The sequence below is a fragment of the Diadema antillarum genome, unplaced genomic scaffold (genome assembly GCF_040938485.1).
Source record: "Diadema antillarum isolate AM-2024a unplaced genomic scaffold, OU_Dant_1.0 scf00000036, whole genome shotgun sequence".
NCBI lineage: Eukaryota > Metazoa > Echinodermata > Echinoidea > Diadematoida > Diadematidae > Diadema > Diadema antillarum.
The window spans coordinates 2,945,623-2,964,621 of NW_027270925.1; the positions used below are offsets into that span (position 1 = coordinate 2,945,623).

Sequence of the window (18,999 nt, forward strand, 5' to 3'; positions counted from 1 at the left end):
ATCTTCAATTCATTTCAATGACTCACTTAAATCTTTGTACGAGAGCATTAGGCTCATATTTTTCTATTCAACAGGGAACGAACCCAGATATTACTATGTGAACGTAAATCATCCAAGTTATTGTGTTGAGACAATGATCCGATGACATGTAAGCACAGAGGATGCCTGCTGCCATATTTACATTTTGGAATCGGAACAAGCCTCGACACACTTCATTGGCAGAACAATCCAATGGATGAGAGGTGTTGGGGGGGGGGGAGAGAAAGAGATATATTAGCGAAACAAAAAAGGAGAGAGAAGTGAGAAAGACTGACTTGTCTAAACTTTGCTCTTGCTTCCTTCTCCTTCATTCTTCCGTGTGCTACTAGATAGTCGAAGACTTCACCTCCGCTGGCGTACTCCATTGCTAGATATAACGTCTTGTCCGTCTCCATCACCTCGAACAATTTCACTGAAATGAAGAGAAGCAAAAGGAGGTGAGAAAGGTTAATTCTTTTTCTTTTCTTTAAGCTTTTCATACATACATGCACAGAACAGAGAGCATGGAAGACAGGATAAGTTTGGGCAGAGAGTCCACAGTGGTAACCCTCGTTTGTGGAATATCTTTGACATTTCATACAGACATAAAATATCCTCTTTTTTCTTTTCTTTTTTTCTCTTGAGGCCCTCCCTGCAGTTTTGGTCTTAAAATTTGTTTTTGGACTAACCACTCTCATATGGGAAAAATAATGATGTAATAGAAAAATCAAGCACAGTATGGTTGCCAGGCAACTGTGCCAAAAACAACCTGAAACATAATAAGAGAAATCTTAAATGAAGTTTCAAATAAAGTTTACAGTCCTGCTGCTATACAAAGTGAAGCATCACAGAAAACATGCTACCTGTGTCACATCTACTTCCTGCAGAGATTGTTGTTATTGTTGTTTTTGAACAGCTGAAACACTTTAGAATAGCTAGAGTACATCCACACACAGGAGTTATTGCTTTTTGCATTGTGATGCAAAAAAAAAACAACAAAAAACTCAACAATTTTTATTTGCCACAAACACACACACACAAAAATTACTTTCCTTCAAACGAAATGCTTGAATCTCTGGACTACACATGCCTGAACAAACTTTCTTTCACATATTTCTTATGCATTAGGTGTACATTTAGAGTGAAAATCATTAGTTCTGCAGGCATATATGAGAACTATGTTTTCCATTTAATCACATCCTCCTTTAAAATCAGAATTACTCACTAATAGCAGGATAACACTGCTGGGGAATTCAGAGATAAAAGAAAAAGGCAAAGATGATCGTACCAGCCAAAAAAGCATGGCCAAACTGGAACCCTACCTGGCAGTGCTTTTGTCTGTGACCTTCACAGATCTTAGTCATTACAAACGCAAACAATCCCAGTTTCTCATACTCATAGCTCTATTTCTGCAGACACACGTCAGGCCTACAAAGGATGTCCTGGTAAACGATTTTCAGCAGCCAAAAAACAACAGCAACGAATCCAAAAAATAACAAAACAAACAAAAAACAAAAACAAACACACACACATACACATACACAAACACACATACATACACAAAAACAATGAATTAGTCTAACATTTCAGCCCTGCACTTTTCTGCTCTTATGTGACAAACCCAAGGGAGTTTGGGCTTTTACCCACCCTTCTACTTTTACTCACCCTCCTGATTTTGACAATTGCTATATGCGACAGCAGTGGTAAATACATTGTATGGCTCACATTTAAAAATCAACAACACCTGAGCATCAGACTAGCTAAGACCTTGCAGCGGCTGCATAAAGTAGACAACTGCTGTGTTTCAGATAGGATACTAATCCACTCCTATGAATGCCTATCTTGCAATCAACAAATGTATCCTTGCATTAACAGAATGGTATTACATAATATAAAATGCCTTTTGCCAAAAGAAGCAGTTCTAAAAGGTTTCTACTCTTTTATTTAAATGCAGAGATAAGTAGATCTTGCCTGATGAAGGAAATTGCAGTAACCTTCTAGACATATTAAGACGATTTTTGCATTCGATACCAATCAAATTCCTATCAAGAGTGAATGTGCTGCTTATCACACATCCATCATCATCACAGACAAGACTGATGCACCTCCAGCTCTGAGGTCATCTGCTCCTTAAAATTGAAAGTGAAAAAGGTTAATTCCAATACATCATCTTAAATTTTCTCCAACCTTTTTAAATATGAATATTCTACAAAGCTATTTCTACTATGTAACACTTGCCCAAAGGACTTCTGTAGAACAGAGGAGTTGGACCTTTTCATAACCACCCACGTACATGTCAAACTAGCACGAACATTAGTCCAATCATACTTTGGGCCAACCAGTACCAGAAAGGTAAACCCATTTCAACTGCATACTTCACAATAATTGCATTTGGTAATGACTGCATATTCTGGACACACATACACACACACGCACACACATACACACACACAAACCCCTCATGCTGCGCTACTACAGCACATGACTGCAATACACCAACTTCCAGTGTTGAGAGGCACACATTTGCACACTTCCCCATAAATGCCATGGAAATGTGATGTTGATTTCTCATCCTCTCACTTTAAAGCCCGTAGCCTCTCCTAACAGCCTTCCGCACGCTTACCGCTTGCACACATCTCACTAAAGTGAGATGAAATGATCAATTATCTATCTGCGATGCACGGACCCGGTGCATGGAGGGAAGTCTAATTCAATCGACCCGAGCTTGCTCCTCCAATTTGCAGAATTATCGCGGCCCGCGCCGCGTATTGTGGGGAACGTACTTGACGCAGCAGAAGGAATTCTCCGCGAAGAATCAATGGCCATGAGTTTCACAGTCAGAAAAAGATGTAATGGCAAACGCGAATTCTTCCCTGCTCTGTCACGATGCGCTTCTCGTGACCAAGGAAGCACCACTTGGTGAAAATTTGTACCAAAATATACTCGCATTCATCATTTGAAAATGTCACCAGCTCGATCCCCTTGTCAGACTCCACATCATCTGCTCAAATACTGTACATTTAGAAAATGGGGTGGGGGAGTTTCATTAGAGAGAGCTGGGGGTAGAGCAAGCAGTTACAGTATCTTTATTTCTGGTTCCATGTAATACAAAAAAAATTTACATATTCACTTTGAATGTGTTAAAGCTAATCAAAATACACATTTCACAAGCACATATAACACACACACATACAGATATGCCCCACTAAGAAATAAATACACGAATATAAATATAAGCTTATTTCTTTACTTCTTTAGGAAGCAAACTGTAGACATCTTTACTATGAAAAGAACTATATTAGAATGACTCATTTCTTTGCAAAGCATGAAAAGTGTTTGTGAATGGAATTTTCATGCCAAAAGCCAGTCATGTTTCTTTGTTTGCTAATTTGTTGTTGTTTATTTACTTTTTGTGTGGGGGGAGGGAGGTTAGCTAAACATTCATTCCTTTGAAACTTGTGTCCCCTTACTTTTCAAAGTTTTTCAGTGGGACAATAGGCAAACATTCCTGTCAATTATTCTCAGGTCATGCTAGTGAATAGACAATGTGAAATCTTGTGATGGATCCAATACTGTCTATGCACTCCAGAAGGATGTTGACCTCAATATTGTACTGCTACTCACATTCCAGTAAGGTTGGTATGCAATTGTAAAAATTAGGAGACATTCTGCCTTTGTTTTGTATCATGACTTTTAGAGGCAGCTTCTGGCAAGTCTGTTGTTAATGTTTAACACATGACCAAAGAAAGTTTGGTTCTGAGTATTTGATGTGAAGAGGTATGACGATGGCGTAGGCACAGATGCAGATTCTCCAATTATCCTCACAGAATTCCCATCTTTCCTGAGCAATGCTGTGTGGCTGTCACGTGAGATGTTCTCCTGGAGACAGAGCGAGCAGGTGATGCGGTCCGGGCGAATGGGGCAGCCTTTGAAGATTCCCCCCCCCCCCCCCCTCATCCATCCATGCATCCTAGGGGTCAGTGACAATAAGCCACCGCATCGTCTCAAGACGACGACAGGCCTTCTGGCGCAGCATCTCCCGCTATTGTCCACACGCTGTGGCATCGTGCATCTCGCGGCCAAGAGATGCTGAACTCGGGTGCCCGTGGCTACAATCGAGCCACTCGGGGCACGGAGTCTGCATTCGCATCCAGATCTTAATGGAGACAGGAGGCAGATCCATGCATAATCTGATTTCTCCCACATGTCTCCTGGGCGCACAGGAATCTGCCTGGAATTTACCTGTGCATCACGCTGCACGTTATTGCAGCCAATGCATGTTTCTGATCTTTCTCTGAAATCCCTAGAATTATCTCAGTCCTACGCATCTAAATGACTTTGATAAAATTCCCCCTTTGGCATTTTAGCTACAACTTCATGTCGTCCAAATCATAGCATTTTGGATGTGTGTGTACATGATATCTACTTGAGTAGAAATCATGGGAGGCTGGGATACAAAGAGTTTTTTTCAGTAAATGTAATAATCATGCTCAACAAACACAATTACCTGGTACCTACTCATATCATTACTTGAAGGCACATGACTGTCTCTTTCTCTCTCTCTCAAAAAAAGTAACATTCTATTTTAGAATAGAAGAAAATTGTATCCACATTGAGGATATGTACACACAAGTGGTGTAATACACATTTCGAGAAACGAGAAAGTGTTTCATATACTGCCGATGTCATTTTGTTGATTTGTTATTTTTTTTTATAAGACCTAGATGAACTAGATAGGATCTTACCACAGCCTTCATAATTTACACTGATACTTGCTTTAAATAAATGTCACGTTCCCACTGTCTTGCGATCTGCTACGTATGCCATGATTGGCCAGCAGTAGTTGATCATGAAATTGTCATTTATGTCTATCACAATCTGGGCCGCTGTTCAAATCGTGGCCCGAATCATGGAGTAATCGTGGTGATCGTATCAGACCTTATCAGTTTTATCAGATCTTATCAGTTTTATCAGACCTTATCAGATCTTGAGGTCAGTCATGGTAATTGCATTGATCATAAGACTATTTTTGAACCGTCCAAAACTTGCACGACTCACCTCAAGATCTGATAAGATCTGATAAAATTTGATACGACCACGATTACTCCATGATTTGGAGCAATGACGCCGATTGTGATGGACATCACTGAAAATTCCATGATCAACTACTAATGGCCAATCATGGTGTGCGTAGCGTATCGCATGACAGTGGAAACGAGCCTTTTTTCATCATCACTCTTATCTGAAGGGATGAAGAGAACCCATCAAAGCTGTCCCTATATTCACATCCTTGACTGAACGTTTAAAACTACAAACAAACTAACAGCAAACCTTCAAGCAGCACAAAACTAACAACAGGTCTGCCAACATTCCCACATCCAAATCAGGGAGATTTCACACAGCAATCAGGGAGATATCTGTGTGTTACATGCATTTCAATGGGCGAAAATAATTCCGAAATCAAGGAGATTTTAGTATTCTCTTATTCAGACATGAACAGATTTTGACATTTTCAGGGAGACTCCCGCAGAATCAGTCCTGAAGAACTGGCAGCTCTGTAACAATCTTTGACTGAAATTGCTCAGTCAAGTTCCTAGAACTTTGGAACAAACTACTTGTACACATGTATGTAGAACCAGGACAAATTGATATTTCTGTGCATAATCAATTAAAGGGTACACACCAATAGTGAAAGATTCTTCTTTTTTTAAATATTCTCGCCCATCCCTTTAAGCCTTAATTCACTACACACTTTACTGTCTGTTCTAATTTGGGTGTAGCAATATACATGTACCAAGTCATGTACACAACCACTATGATGGTGTAGGAAATGTTCTTAAGTCTCTCATGATTCAATGTATTCACTCTCCAGTACTATTAATACTCATGTCTTGCATTTCGCTCCTTCCTGGGTATATTTACACATTCTGGCTTCATACAAAATTACACACTGTGGCTTCTTAAAGGACAAGTTCACCTTCATAAACATAAGGATTGAGAGAATGCAACAATATTAGTAGAACACATCAGTGAAAGTTTGAGGAAAATTGGACAATCGATGCAATAGTTATGAATTTTTAAAATTTTTGTGTTGGAACCGCTGGATGAGGAGACTACTACAGCTTGTGAGTCATATGCGTACAAGAGTATAAAGAAAATGTAAAGAAAATTCAACATATTTTCACTTTTTTCGCATAATAAAAGAGCACTTGACTTGCCTCTTTCTAAAGGCAGGGGGAATAATATTACCCATAACATTTTTCGGTAACGAGTAGGGGGAATGTGTACTTTTTTCAAAAGATGAAATTTTGTGAAATTCTCTTTATATTTTCCTTATATTGTTGTACGCATGTGACATCTAAGTTATTCACACACTGCCGTAGTCTTCTCATCCAGCGGTTACTGCACAAAAACTTCAAAAATTCATAACTTTTGAACGGATTGTCCAATTTTCCTCAAACTTTCAATGATGTGTTCTACTAATATTGCTACATTCTCTCAATCCTTATGTTTATGAAGGTGAACTTGTCCTTTAAGTGATACACACTATGACTTCTTTACCAATACACAGCAAGGAAAATGAATTATTGAATTCCCTGCCTCATTCTAAACCTATTCCTGAGAAATTCTGATATCCATCCTACAAAGGCACTTTCTTTCACCAAAGCAGAGGGAGCATTAATTTCAAAGAGACTTGATAACATAGCAGGGTACATTTCACAATTATCTTCAAATGCCTTTATGTGGCAGGACGGCAAGTTGGGTAATTGTTTAGCTTGCGTTGCCATGGCAAGACGGAGGATGGTGATGTCATCACCTGCATCTCGCAATGCTCGTCAGATGGGGATCCCAGCATCCGTCACTCTTAAGTGAGGTTGAGACGCGGCACCCGGCTCGTAATGAATGTCGCAGGGGCATGGGACAAGACACGTCGGGTGCAATCACCAACACAGATAGCCTCCTAGCCTCGCAGCAAGGCTTTCTTTCGTGATGGAGACCGCAAACCAAGTGGGAGACAAGACTTCATTTGATAGCATCCCCACAGATTTCAAGCAAAGTGTCACAAATGGCTCGGCTCGTAATAACGACTCCTCCTCGGCCAATAAATGAAAAAGTCGCCCCTCCTCCATCCCCCCTTCCCCATGCTATCATAAACACATACACACAAACACACACATACAGATACAGACTGTAGCTTCATATTTTCATCATATTTTGCTCTACCTTCTTCCAATTAGGCATGAATGAAGATGCACACAATTGTAATATTACACACATTCAGGAACAAATCCCCCCCACCCGCCACCCTTCCACTAATCTCATCATACCATGTGAGAGACTGGAATCGATGGAATACAAACATGATTCATAATATGGTTGTTGGTTTGAGTTTGAATTTCATTACTATTCTGCTACCCCGTGCCATCTTCCTGCGCTTCAATAGAAATCTACGATGTGTGCCAACATGCTCTACAACAAATATACATATAATAATATTTGAGACATGAGAAAAATATGCAAAAACAAAGGAACTTACCTATATTTGGATGGTCTAGTAATTTCATAATTTTAACTTCTCTGTACACCTGCAGATGAGAAAGAAAAGAAAAACGGAGACATGAAAATTTGTGATACTTGTAATTTGTAAGACACAAAAAGATAGGTGAATGAACGAAGGAGTCCTATACATACGAACCAGCACAAATGATGCCTGAAATAACAGGATTGACCAGACTTTGCAGGAATCTCGGTTCATTCCAACACAGCAGCATGTTCTCAAAGACTGCTCTGTCAAAGCACAGAATCGATCGCTGTACACAACCATTGCAGCTATTATTTCTTTCGGCAAAATTTGAGGAATGCTGTTCACAATATGAAGCTTAACTCAACTCCATCAGTGAATTCATTGTAAATTTGCAAGCATGTGCTTATATACATGTACATACATACATACATTTTTATTTTTTTTTTTGCAATTAGTATCTATTTATTACCATCTAAATAATACATTAACTGGTACTGCTGTAAAAAAGTAATATAATTTGGACATAAGTAACAAAAGAATTATATTCTTCCCACGTACAACTTTTTTTCAAAAGTAGAAATTACAACTTGATAATATAAATACCACACATCTCCTTTGCCAGATTTATAACAATTAAAACGAAAAAAGAACAATTGTAGAGAGAAACAGAATGGAATCATGTCGGTATAGACCAAACACCCTCCACCCCCTCCCTACACACACACACACACACACACACACACACACAGATACATATCATACACGTAATGACTAGAAAGGCAGCTGATATGACTGCAATAAAAGTTTCACATGCATAGCTGCTCTGATATCAAACATAGATAGACCATGACACACACAACTGAACAAGGTAAAGCATCCTTTTTGGCACAGGTGAAGGAAGCTCCTACAGGACGGGGTTAAAAAAAAAAATGTATCGATCCTGATCGACAAGTTCCTTTTCAAGCATCTCAATGCATTGGAGGGCCCCCCTTAGGACATGAGGGGACCACGCAGCCATGTCAGGCTATTGCTGATGTCCTACTTTCCATGGCAAAGGCAACAGTTTCTCGCATGCGGCAGATTGCAATATTCTCTTGAAACTGTGTAACCATATGTGCATATATCTTATCCTATCTTTTTTTTTCTACTTCCTGCAGAAGCCACAAATATCAACCTTATAAACAGCACAACAGTATTCTGAGGGCCAAAAGGTTAATTTTTTTTCTTTATTACATTTTTAACCTTTCCTGCAACAAACATATGTGTAATATTAAGACAAATGGGAAAAAAACAGTATTTTCCATGATACCTGCGATACTTTTGGTAAAAAGGAAGAGGAAGAAAGTACAAAATACAGCAAAAAGTTACAGTTTGCCATTCCTGGAAAGCCCCATTAACCTTCTGGAATTGAAATTGAAAGTGCAGATTATCACTTTAAATGGATGAAGAGCAAATTTTCATACATCTGCAGTACATAAAGTAACTACAAACACAATAATAAAAGCGTGCATCGAAAATTAAAACTTGGTGGACTAAAATGGCAAAGAGTATTTCACCTATTTTTTGTTTAAAAAATGCTTTTATCAGTTTTTCACTCCAAAATTTAAGTAATCTTATTACAAATGTGATCACCTGATGCAATTTTTCTTCACTTAACTTGCACACATTCTTTGTGTCTTCTATTGTGATGGTGAAACATTCACTACTGCTAATGAAAATTCATCAGTACCTGAAACTGCATTTCCTAATATAATAATAATACAGGGTACTAATTCAACTTGTCTGAAATTGTAATAACACTTTGAAAAAAAAACAAACAACAGTGATTCCCTTTCACTGTAGCAAGGTGAACAACACTGAATATATCATAAAAGTCATAAATACCACACGTTTTTGTATCTATGACTTCACAATTTCTTGGCTGTATGTCATTAGTCATTATATACATTTCCGTTGCTGTAACTACTTTATTTATCCACCATATTCATTCATTCATTCATTCATTCATTCATTCTTTTTAGCTCAAACAAAATGAATGGGCAGACTGATCAAATAAAAGAGAAGAAGAAAAAAGAAGAGAAGATATTTGGCATCAGTAACTCTGTGAAAAGAAACAATAAGTATCAGCCCAGAACAAAACTGACTTCACATTCTTCCTTAGATATGAAACCCTCAAAACCTTCGTCTACAGACCATACCCCCCCCCCCCAAACACATACACAATTGCTTTGCGATTTCCTTCTCCCATTGTTCAACTGCAGTGGTCTTTGTTTGCATAACATTGTGGGAGTTTTTACAAAGAAATGGGACAAGGTTATCTCCAAATGCAATATAATGTGATTAACATAATGATAGCATTGAAAACAGTGAGTTAAATAGTACAAACAGGGGATAATCCATTCGAAAAGTCCGACCTTTTTATCTTGAGATGAGAGAGACCTTATAAACAAAGATATGAAATCACAGAATACTTCTATCAACAGCCTGGTAGCATTTGGTATCGAGACCACCGCGCATTATAGCTGTACATTTTAGGCCAAGCTCCTGCTGGGTTCTTTCAGTAATTTCAGGGTTCTACCTGCCATCAAATTTCGAAGACATTTAATTTTGAAATTTAATTTGGACAATAGCTGCATTGCTTTGCATAGTTAAGTCGAATCACTTCCAACTACAGATACCTAATTTATTTTTATTCCCTTATCATGATGTAGTATGAATAAAAAGGGGAGGTGGTAAACCTATTATCTGGACTTTACCAGAGAAGCATTTACATTAGCTCTTTGAGCACTCTTCATTTGCATAAGAATGTGTGATACTTTCTTGAACAATGTTTAGATTGATTTAAAAGCAAACAACGTTTACCAATCCTTTACTAAGGATTAAACTCAAATTTCTTTCATTTCTTAAAGGGACCGTACAGTTATGGTTGAGACCTAATTTCAGGTTTCTAACATTTTTGGTGAGTTAATGAGAAACCTCTCTATAAAATTGAAAGAGCATGTAATTATATGAGGAATTCAACGTTCATTTGATGAAAATTGGTATTGGAATGGTTGAAATATAAAAAAAAGAGCAATTCTAATAAAGTGTGGGACCCACACTTTCCTACGATTGCTTTGTTTTAGCTTTGTTTTTGAATGTTTCAGTCATTCCAAACCCGATTTTCGTCAAATAAACTTTGAATTCCTCTTAAAATGGTATTTTCTCTACTATATCATAAGTGTTTTCTTGGCATCTTGCAAAAAGTTAAAAGCCCAATTCTCATCTCCACCAAAACTGTATCATCCCTTTAAATAATCATCATTATGCAATGGTGGCGAACAATTACAAATGTAGTGTACGAACAGCTACAATGTAACTGACAGTGTATAATGATTCTGGTAACCGCTAATACATGATCACTATGTCTGAGGGAAATTGTACATGATGTTTATGGACAACTGCTCACCCCAGATCACATTATACATTCATTATTGACGTACGTTATAGATTGGCTGCGTATAGTACAAGTCCTGTTCCGAGACCCGCCTTCACTCGGATCTGATGGAGGGCTTTAATACACACCCCAGGTGACTGGGCTATTGTGTGACTCATTGAGAGACAGAACAAAAAGCACAAACCCTTATGACCTCTGCAGCAGCAATTATTCTCTGTCAGTATATCCCCCCCCCCCCCCACACACACTCAAACAATTACACACAATACCACATACACACACTCATCTTCACGCACACACATACACACAACCTTATTAGTCCTTCGCTGACACATGAAGCGAAGAGATAATGTGGGAGTTGTGGTATACTCTCTTACATATGAGGGGACTTCTCATGTAAAAGGCACACCAACTATTAACATCATAACAAAATAAACAGTGTCTTTACAAGGTGAATTCACATTCACTGTTCTCATTGCAGACATACTACAGTACTAGATAACGTGGTAATCTACTTTGTATGGTTCACATTCAAGAAACACCATGCAAACATGTCTAGTAAGCACTGCAGATGCACATTTTACCAACAGGAAAGACACAAAGTCACTTGTCAGGTCACATTAAAAATATACCACGGTATGGTCGGTGGTATTTCGACTTCGTGCCCCAAATTGCGCCACAAACTCTGTTTATTTCGTGTGAAGTTTGAATTAGCACCTGAGATGCCACAATATTTACAATGTAATTTGCGGTGCAAAGTTTGCATTCACATTACAAAATATCGAGTATTTCACCATCAATGTAAATGCACCGATAAAATGTGATGTTCCACATCACACATGAGGAGTTAGAAATTAATATTCAAAGAAGGGAGAGCTACGGGGATTAATGGTAGGGTATATGAAGTGTCCTTTCTGCATCCAGCAGTAACATCTTATTTTCTATTGTCAGTCAAGAGAGGATGTAACCTTCAAAATGTTTCCTGGGTGAACTTTCATTCTCATCTCCACTGCATGTGACCCACAATGGAGTCTAAACAATCAGTAGACTGATAAACTAACTGACTATGCCTGCTATATTGTAAAAGTGGAAATGTCGCCCATTTTGCACAACCACAAACTAGCGCAAAACTAAATTCACATGACTATTTTTGGTTGCCATATGATCCAGTGATTAATGTCTTGATTTCAAAGAATCAAATACATGCAAAATTCATCTTACCAGCAAAGTGCAAAAAATTACTCGAATCCACATTTACAGCAAGTGACAATACATGCATTCACATTGCTATTGAAATACCACGATATTTCGTAAAAATGTGAATGCAAGTCTCTACACATCATGAAATACGCCACACAATACATCACAAAATACCGTGGTTATTTAGGGTGGTAAATCAAACTTCGGACGAAAGACGTATGCAAGATTGAAGTATGAATCGCATCACAAAATACTGTAAACCCTAAGCTATTACTTTTGCAAGAGTTTGGTTTTTGTGAATCACTGTTTGACCGCGAGTTTAACAACACGTGAAAATGTCGCCATGCGCTGGGCTAATAATGCACTTGCGATAGCTTCGGTGTCAATTCCCCAAAACAACATTTCACGAAAATGTCTGTGACCTCATTTGCAAAAATATCTGTACTGAAAATAACAGCTTGTACGGTACCAGTGATTGTTCAGTGGTGCATTTATCATGTGACCTGACACACTTTCCATCTTCTCCCTGTAGAAGACATGCACACTATGTGCATTCCTTGCTAAAACCAGAAATACCATGGCATTTTATGAATGAGAGCGGTACCAAGTGAATTACTGCTGTATCTACTGCAGTGGTATTTCACCGAAGAGTACGGTGCCAACAATATCACTGTATCTAACACGATGGCGATTCAAATGTTAATGCACGTAATTACAAAAAACTGCCTAGTTCCCTGAGGAAAAAAACCAAAAAGACTCACTACTCTGTAGAGGGTTGATAAGAAATCTACCACTTTTCATTGGTTGCTGCTATCATGATCACTTTTATTTCAAAGGCTCAAAAAAAAAAAGACTACATATCATCTACAATGTTTGACAGATCATACAATTGTAGGTGACAGGGTTACAGAACTGGCATTTTAATCCTCACATCTCCAGAGAATTTTTTCTTTCCATTCATCCTCTTCACAATTTCTCACCAATGTTCTTGAAATTAGCCCACGGTGTTTGTCTAAAGTCTGTGGCTCTGCATTTGTGTTTACTTAGCAATGCTGAAAACAAACTTTTGCACTTTGACCACTGATCTCAGCACTCACTGAAAGGTAGTAAACATTGCAAGGCAAATCATGCCTCCTCTATCATTGCAACTTGTAATCTCATTACTATCCACTGTAAAACCATATTTCCTATAGTCCTATGCAATGACAGACAAGTTATGTTGTGTGCATGGATTCTAGTACTCTTGTAAGGTCAACTGGGTCTGCTCCAATTCACATATCAAATCTGCAACAAAGCACATCTATAATGCATCTTGCACAATACTGCACACATGCTGTACAACGTAGGTTATGAGGGCCCACATACAACACGCATCAAATATTCCTGGGAATTCTATATTAGGGTTGTAACGATTCTTATCCGACTTGAAAGGAAAATCCTTTACTTCTATGGGAGGGAACTGCCACAATTTCTTGTTGTTTCTTCCTCTAAATTGAAACTAAATATATCGATGACTAAGTTCACAATTTAGCCAAACTAATTTGATACGATGCAGTTGGGACTTACGACCATCATCAGTAAATCATATCATATGGTTACTATCTTTGGTGCATCGCAACATGAATGTCTTGGTCACGCAACTAAGATGTCATTTGCCACATACACGCAAAACCAATTTAATTTCATACTAATACACAAAAGACACACAAACAATATTTTGAAATTCATGCCCGTTTATGGAGGAGTGTTCAAAGATCATCATATCCTAAAAATACACGATGTTCTGCTGCAAGCCAATTGTTTTTGGGCTGATCAAACAGAACATGAGTAACACTTGAGCGACTCACAGTCACATGATCTTAGCAGCCATTTTGAGGCACCGACAGGATGCAAAGTCAGATGATTTACAGACATTTAAAACAGTCATGACCTCCTTCTCAGTTGCCAATTTCCCTGCAAAATCCCTGAAATCTGTTTCTTTTTTTTTTCGCTCACTAAAAGTCACCATGTCCAATTGAAATCATCAAATACATATAATAGGATACAAAACTTTGGACTCCGTAGATATATAAAGGTCGGGTCTACGCTGCTACTTAACAGGAATGGCATTTGGCAACAGGTATATACCCGGGATTAATATGTTGTATTCTAGTGAAGAATACTCAGTGGTATTCTCACAACAGAACTGAATAGGAGTGTGGAACTTGGCTTACAATGAAGAAGACTGGCCCAAATCCAACAATCAAGGTTAATTACTCACAAAATCATAAAAGGGATGAAATGAAAATCTGTGAACCATCTACACAGGCAACAGTGACTTCTGCCATGCCAAAAAAACAATGTAATTACTGAATGCGGGGTACCAGCACTTTCCTGGGTAAGGGGTTGGAAGTTCAAACACTAAATTCTTTACCTTGATATACCACATTCTCTTTGGGTGTTATTTTCCCCCTGCACTCTCTCGAAATGAATCAAACCACAGAGTGATTCAAGTGAACTTTTAAAGACCTAGTGAATACAAGCGAGCTTTCCGAGTTAAGGCACACCTACAGGGACACCAACCTCCTAAAACACACTGGCAGTATTCTGAGGGATGAAAAGGCATATTTTTTTTTTTTTCTTGGGGGGGGGGGGGGAACAGTATTTTTACCTTTTCTGCAATAAACCTGTGTAGTAATACAATATGTCAAAAACAGTGTTTTCCATGAAACCAGCAGTATTTTGCCCCTCCCCCCCCCCCAAAAAAAAAGACAGTACTACAAATCCCTGCAAAAAAGTAACATTTGGCAATGCTGCACCTAAGACTGAAAACTCAACTCGGTCTTCGAGTTGAAATTAGTAAGGAAGCAGAATGAAGTAAGACCCCGTTTACAGTGCGGGGCCGGGCTCGGCCGCGGCCGAGCCCGGCCTCAATTGCGCGGCCGAGCCTCGCAACTTTGTCCGTTTACACTGCTGGGCTCGGCCGCGCTTTTGATTCAAACCTTTCAATATTTTGTCGTAGTGGCGCTCTGCTTGTAAACAAATGCAATTTGGTATTGTCTGGTTTTCAGACCCTTTGCCCAATGAATTCCGTGGCGACGAAGTCGCCGTTCGGGCAAAGGCCTTTGCCAAAGGAAAGAATTCTTTGCAGGACAAAACCACCTTAAAATATACTGGTTTTCAACGTTGAGGGGGTTAATATCCTGAATAGCGAAAGATACAGGCAGAGGGTTTGGAAGCCAGACTAAAATTGGCCGCGCAATTGGCCGCGCATTTGGCCCAGTTTGCGTTTACACTGAGAAAAGGCCGGGCTCGGCCGCGGCCGAGACCAGCTCCAGAGCGAGGCCAAATGCGAGGCCAATTTGGGCCTCGCATTTGGCCTTCTGCGCGTTTACACTGAAGCGAGGCTGGACTCGGCCGCGGCCGAGCCTCGCACTGTAAACGGGGTCTAAATCAGAGAAAACAGTATACTGGTTTCGTATGAATTACATGACACCAATGATGACACGACTTAAAAACTTTGGAATTTTGAAGTAAAACATGCTTCTTTTTCACAACAGAGATACCATTTTCAGTCACACTCACAAGCAAATTATTCTATGCAGTAATGTCATCTACTCACAACTGGTTGAAAAATGGTTGAAAAATGGGGGAGAAAAATATCGCACACACTGGTCAAGTTAGCCTACTAAAAGCTTTCGGTTGACTGGATCTACCTGCCATTTATTCAAATATACTTTTTTTTTTGGGGGGGGTGGAGATGGGGGTGGGGGAAGGAGGGGCATACAGGGTTGCTTAAAACTAAATGCCATATGTGCGAGCGATAAGGCTGCTGTGTTGTTTAAAAATAGCATCCTGATTTTAGCTCCTGGAAAAAAAACCAAACAACAACAATGAACGAACAGACAGACAAACATTTAATAGAACATATGATTTAATACCTGTGTCAGTGTATAAGCAGGTGATTTACTGGGTTGGAAAGACCATTATTAGGTTGTGGTGGTGCATATGCTGCACACACCAAAAGTTTACTTCTTTGATTCCATTGAAATTAGTGTGGTCATATTGCTGATGAATAGGATACATTGGTTATCATTGTTTACGTTGAGGTTGGGTGTGAGAGGGACTAATTAATATTTAAATAAATGTTAATTATCTATTAACGCTGAAGCTGACCATATGTTACCAACATACTATCTCAACAAAAACACAAAAGTGAATGACGATAAGCCTCGATTTGGAGATACTGTCCCGAACTAGGATTTGAGACTAACGTATGTGATCAAACAAAGGTAGGAGAGCTCGCGTTCAACAGCTCCGAAATGTCAGCACACAGGGCGAGCCACTGGCACATCTATCATCCACATACACAAGACATTCCTGTCACTTGTCATACCCTGTGATGTTATGATCCTAGAATGTGTGTGTGTGTGTGTGTGTGTGTGTGTGTGTGTGTGTGTGTGTGTATTGCACCCCTTTCTCATGGAATTTTCACAGTGCACTGTACGGGGGAATCACATTTGGGGTTTTGTCCGCATGGGATACATCACACACTCCTCCCTATTGGGTTCATGGATCTATCTGTCAAATCGTCAATCTGAATGAACATGAATGGCTCGGTCACACATACACACAATCAGATCAATTCTACACCACTCGTCTGCAATGCATCTTACCCTGCTTGAAATAAAAACATTGCGGTAATAAACACTACATATTAATGACTGTTCCCATCTTCACAAGCCTGCATCTTCCTTATCTAGCATTCAGTTGTCATAACATGCTCCTGTGTTTTTCATACAAACTTCTTAAAAACATGAACTGGAGAAAAATTGTGGTATTTGGAAATCAATACGGTGAGAGTTTGTTTGTCACGGAGCACACTCCAGTAATTCCACCAGGCATGATCATACATACACATCAAAACAACAACACCTCCGCCTTGCCCAAACAACAACTAAGCAAATAAAAAACACAAAATATGACAAAACACAAAAGAAGACAAAACAAAAATAAGAAATTTGAGATGTTGTGGGTAAAGATATCGTCACTTTGTGGAGGTACACCCACGTGGCTGCTAAATTGAAAACTGGGCCATCACTTCATCATTCCAAATCTTTCCTTGACAAAATAACATTGAACACTTCTTGAGCTAGTGCAAAAAATGAATACATGTAGTTTCTGTTTTAACCATAACCTTTGACCTGTAAGAAGAGGCACTTAATGCACATGCAATCCCTATGACCCCCCCCCCCAAAAAAAAAGCAATATGCAGTATTCTCACTTCAACATCCTTTCCCGAGCACTAGATTGCAATCCCAGGAATCTCCTCATTTCAACCTATTTTCATGTTCATAGAGACTACACGGCAACGTCACTCGATGAAAAGCCCATATTGGCTGTGCACATTACATCTTGCAACATCAAAATGCCCTCATCAGGGCTCAACACAAACTTTTCCTCTAGTGGCACGTTCTGGCCACTAAAAATCTTTTAACTTAAAATTTTGGTGGCCCAATAGGGAAATGTATTGGCCTGAAAAGGACAAGGAAATACAAACAATGCATTTTGCATCTCAGTTGCCCGATCGTGGCTCGACAAAATGTCGAGCCCTGCTTATACATGCAAATGCTTGGCATCATGGACAGTGTCTCCTCCACGTTTGTGGCTGAACAAATCTGAGCGATGGCGATCGCCAACATAGATCCATCGACCCTCAGCAAATTTACATAGAGGCACAGTTCACATGAAAGCACACACAATTTCGGGCAAAATGTGATGCGCACTTGAGCACATCGCCACCAATGCATGCATGAACATGTCCACCAGTCTGTTAGAAGGCGGCCCCTTTTCCCTGGCCTGATTTTTTTTCCTTTGCTTCTGCCCCCCCCCCTCTCCCTTCTCTGCCCTCCTTTTCACTCCTTTCTTCATCTTTTCCACCATTCTTACTATCTCCCAACTCTTTCTGCTCTCTCTCGCTTCCTTCAGTCTCAGTCTTTCCTGCCATATGGATCAACACACAGCCTGAGCCTTCCACCAACCCATCTGCCTCCTCCTCACAACAACATTTGCAGGAGAATGATTGACGGAGAGGAGCCCAGACTCGGTGTGACTGCTTTTCTCTCTCTCCTACAACTGCCCGTTTCCAAAACACCCAACTCCAAAAGCCCTGGGCTTGGGTGCACCCGTATCCAGCCCGCTTTATTAGCTGTACAGCGATTTACGCCGATCTCCTGCGAGCGTCATCGGCATTAGCGGTAAACACCATGATGTATAGACAAGCTTGGGACAGTGGAATAGATAAGTCATCTGCTGCAAAGTGCAACAAATGGATATTTCAGTGTAATTTCACCGCCCCACAATTAGCCGGTATGCCCTGATTCCCAGAGTCAAAACTAAGTCCTTGGAACATACTACTAAGCATAAATCTGTCACATGGATAGAGCTTCTATGACATTGTATGTGCAATACAGGGCTCTGACAATAACCCATGACAAAATAACATCATTGCAGTTTAATAGAATAAAGAAAAGCTTGCACTACAGGGCTAGCTCTTTGCGCGCAGTTGTGCTGAATACTGAGATGTAATTTCTACAAGTAACATATTCATGTGTACATGCTATTTTTATATTCTACTAAACTTTTGAGGTAGAGACTCCACAAAAAGTGTCAGAAATAAAGATTAACAAAGATTTTGACAAACATAACGGGTAATAGATACCCTGATAGTGTATCACCTAAGAAGAAGTTGCATAGGAACACTTGAAAACACTTGAAAACTGCAAACATTTTCCGGAGGATGTGTCGGGTGGTCATTTGGCACAAGTTGCTCAGTAACGGC

At 39.5% G+C, this 18,999-nt stretch overlaps 1 protein-coding gene across 9 annotated transcripts in view; it reads right to left on the reverse strand.

Moving 5' to 3' along the window:
• Nucleotides 1-18,999, reverse strand: part of LOC139708513 (MAP/microtubule affinity-regulating kinase 3-like) — a 124,169-nt gene that overhangs the window by 39,884 nt on the left and 65,286 nt on the right. For all 9 annotated transcript variants that reach the window (XM_071620493.1, XM_071620480.1, XM_071620466.1 and 6 more), the window contains exons 5-6: nucleotides 7,556-7,604; nucleotides 315-451 (exon numbers count right to left, since the gene is read on the reverse strand). In XM_071620493.1, the coding sequence (XP_071476594.1) occupies nucleotides 315-451; nucleotides 7,556-7,604 (186 nt within the window). The remainder of the gene's footprint in view (nucleotides 1-314; nucleotides 452-7,555; nucleotides 7,605-18,999) is intronic.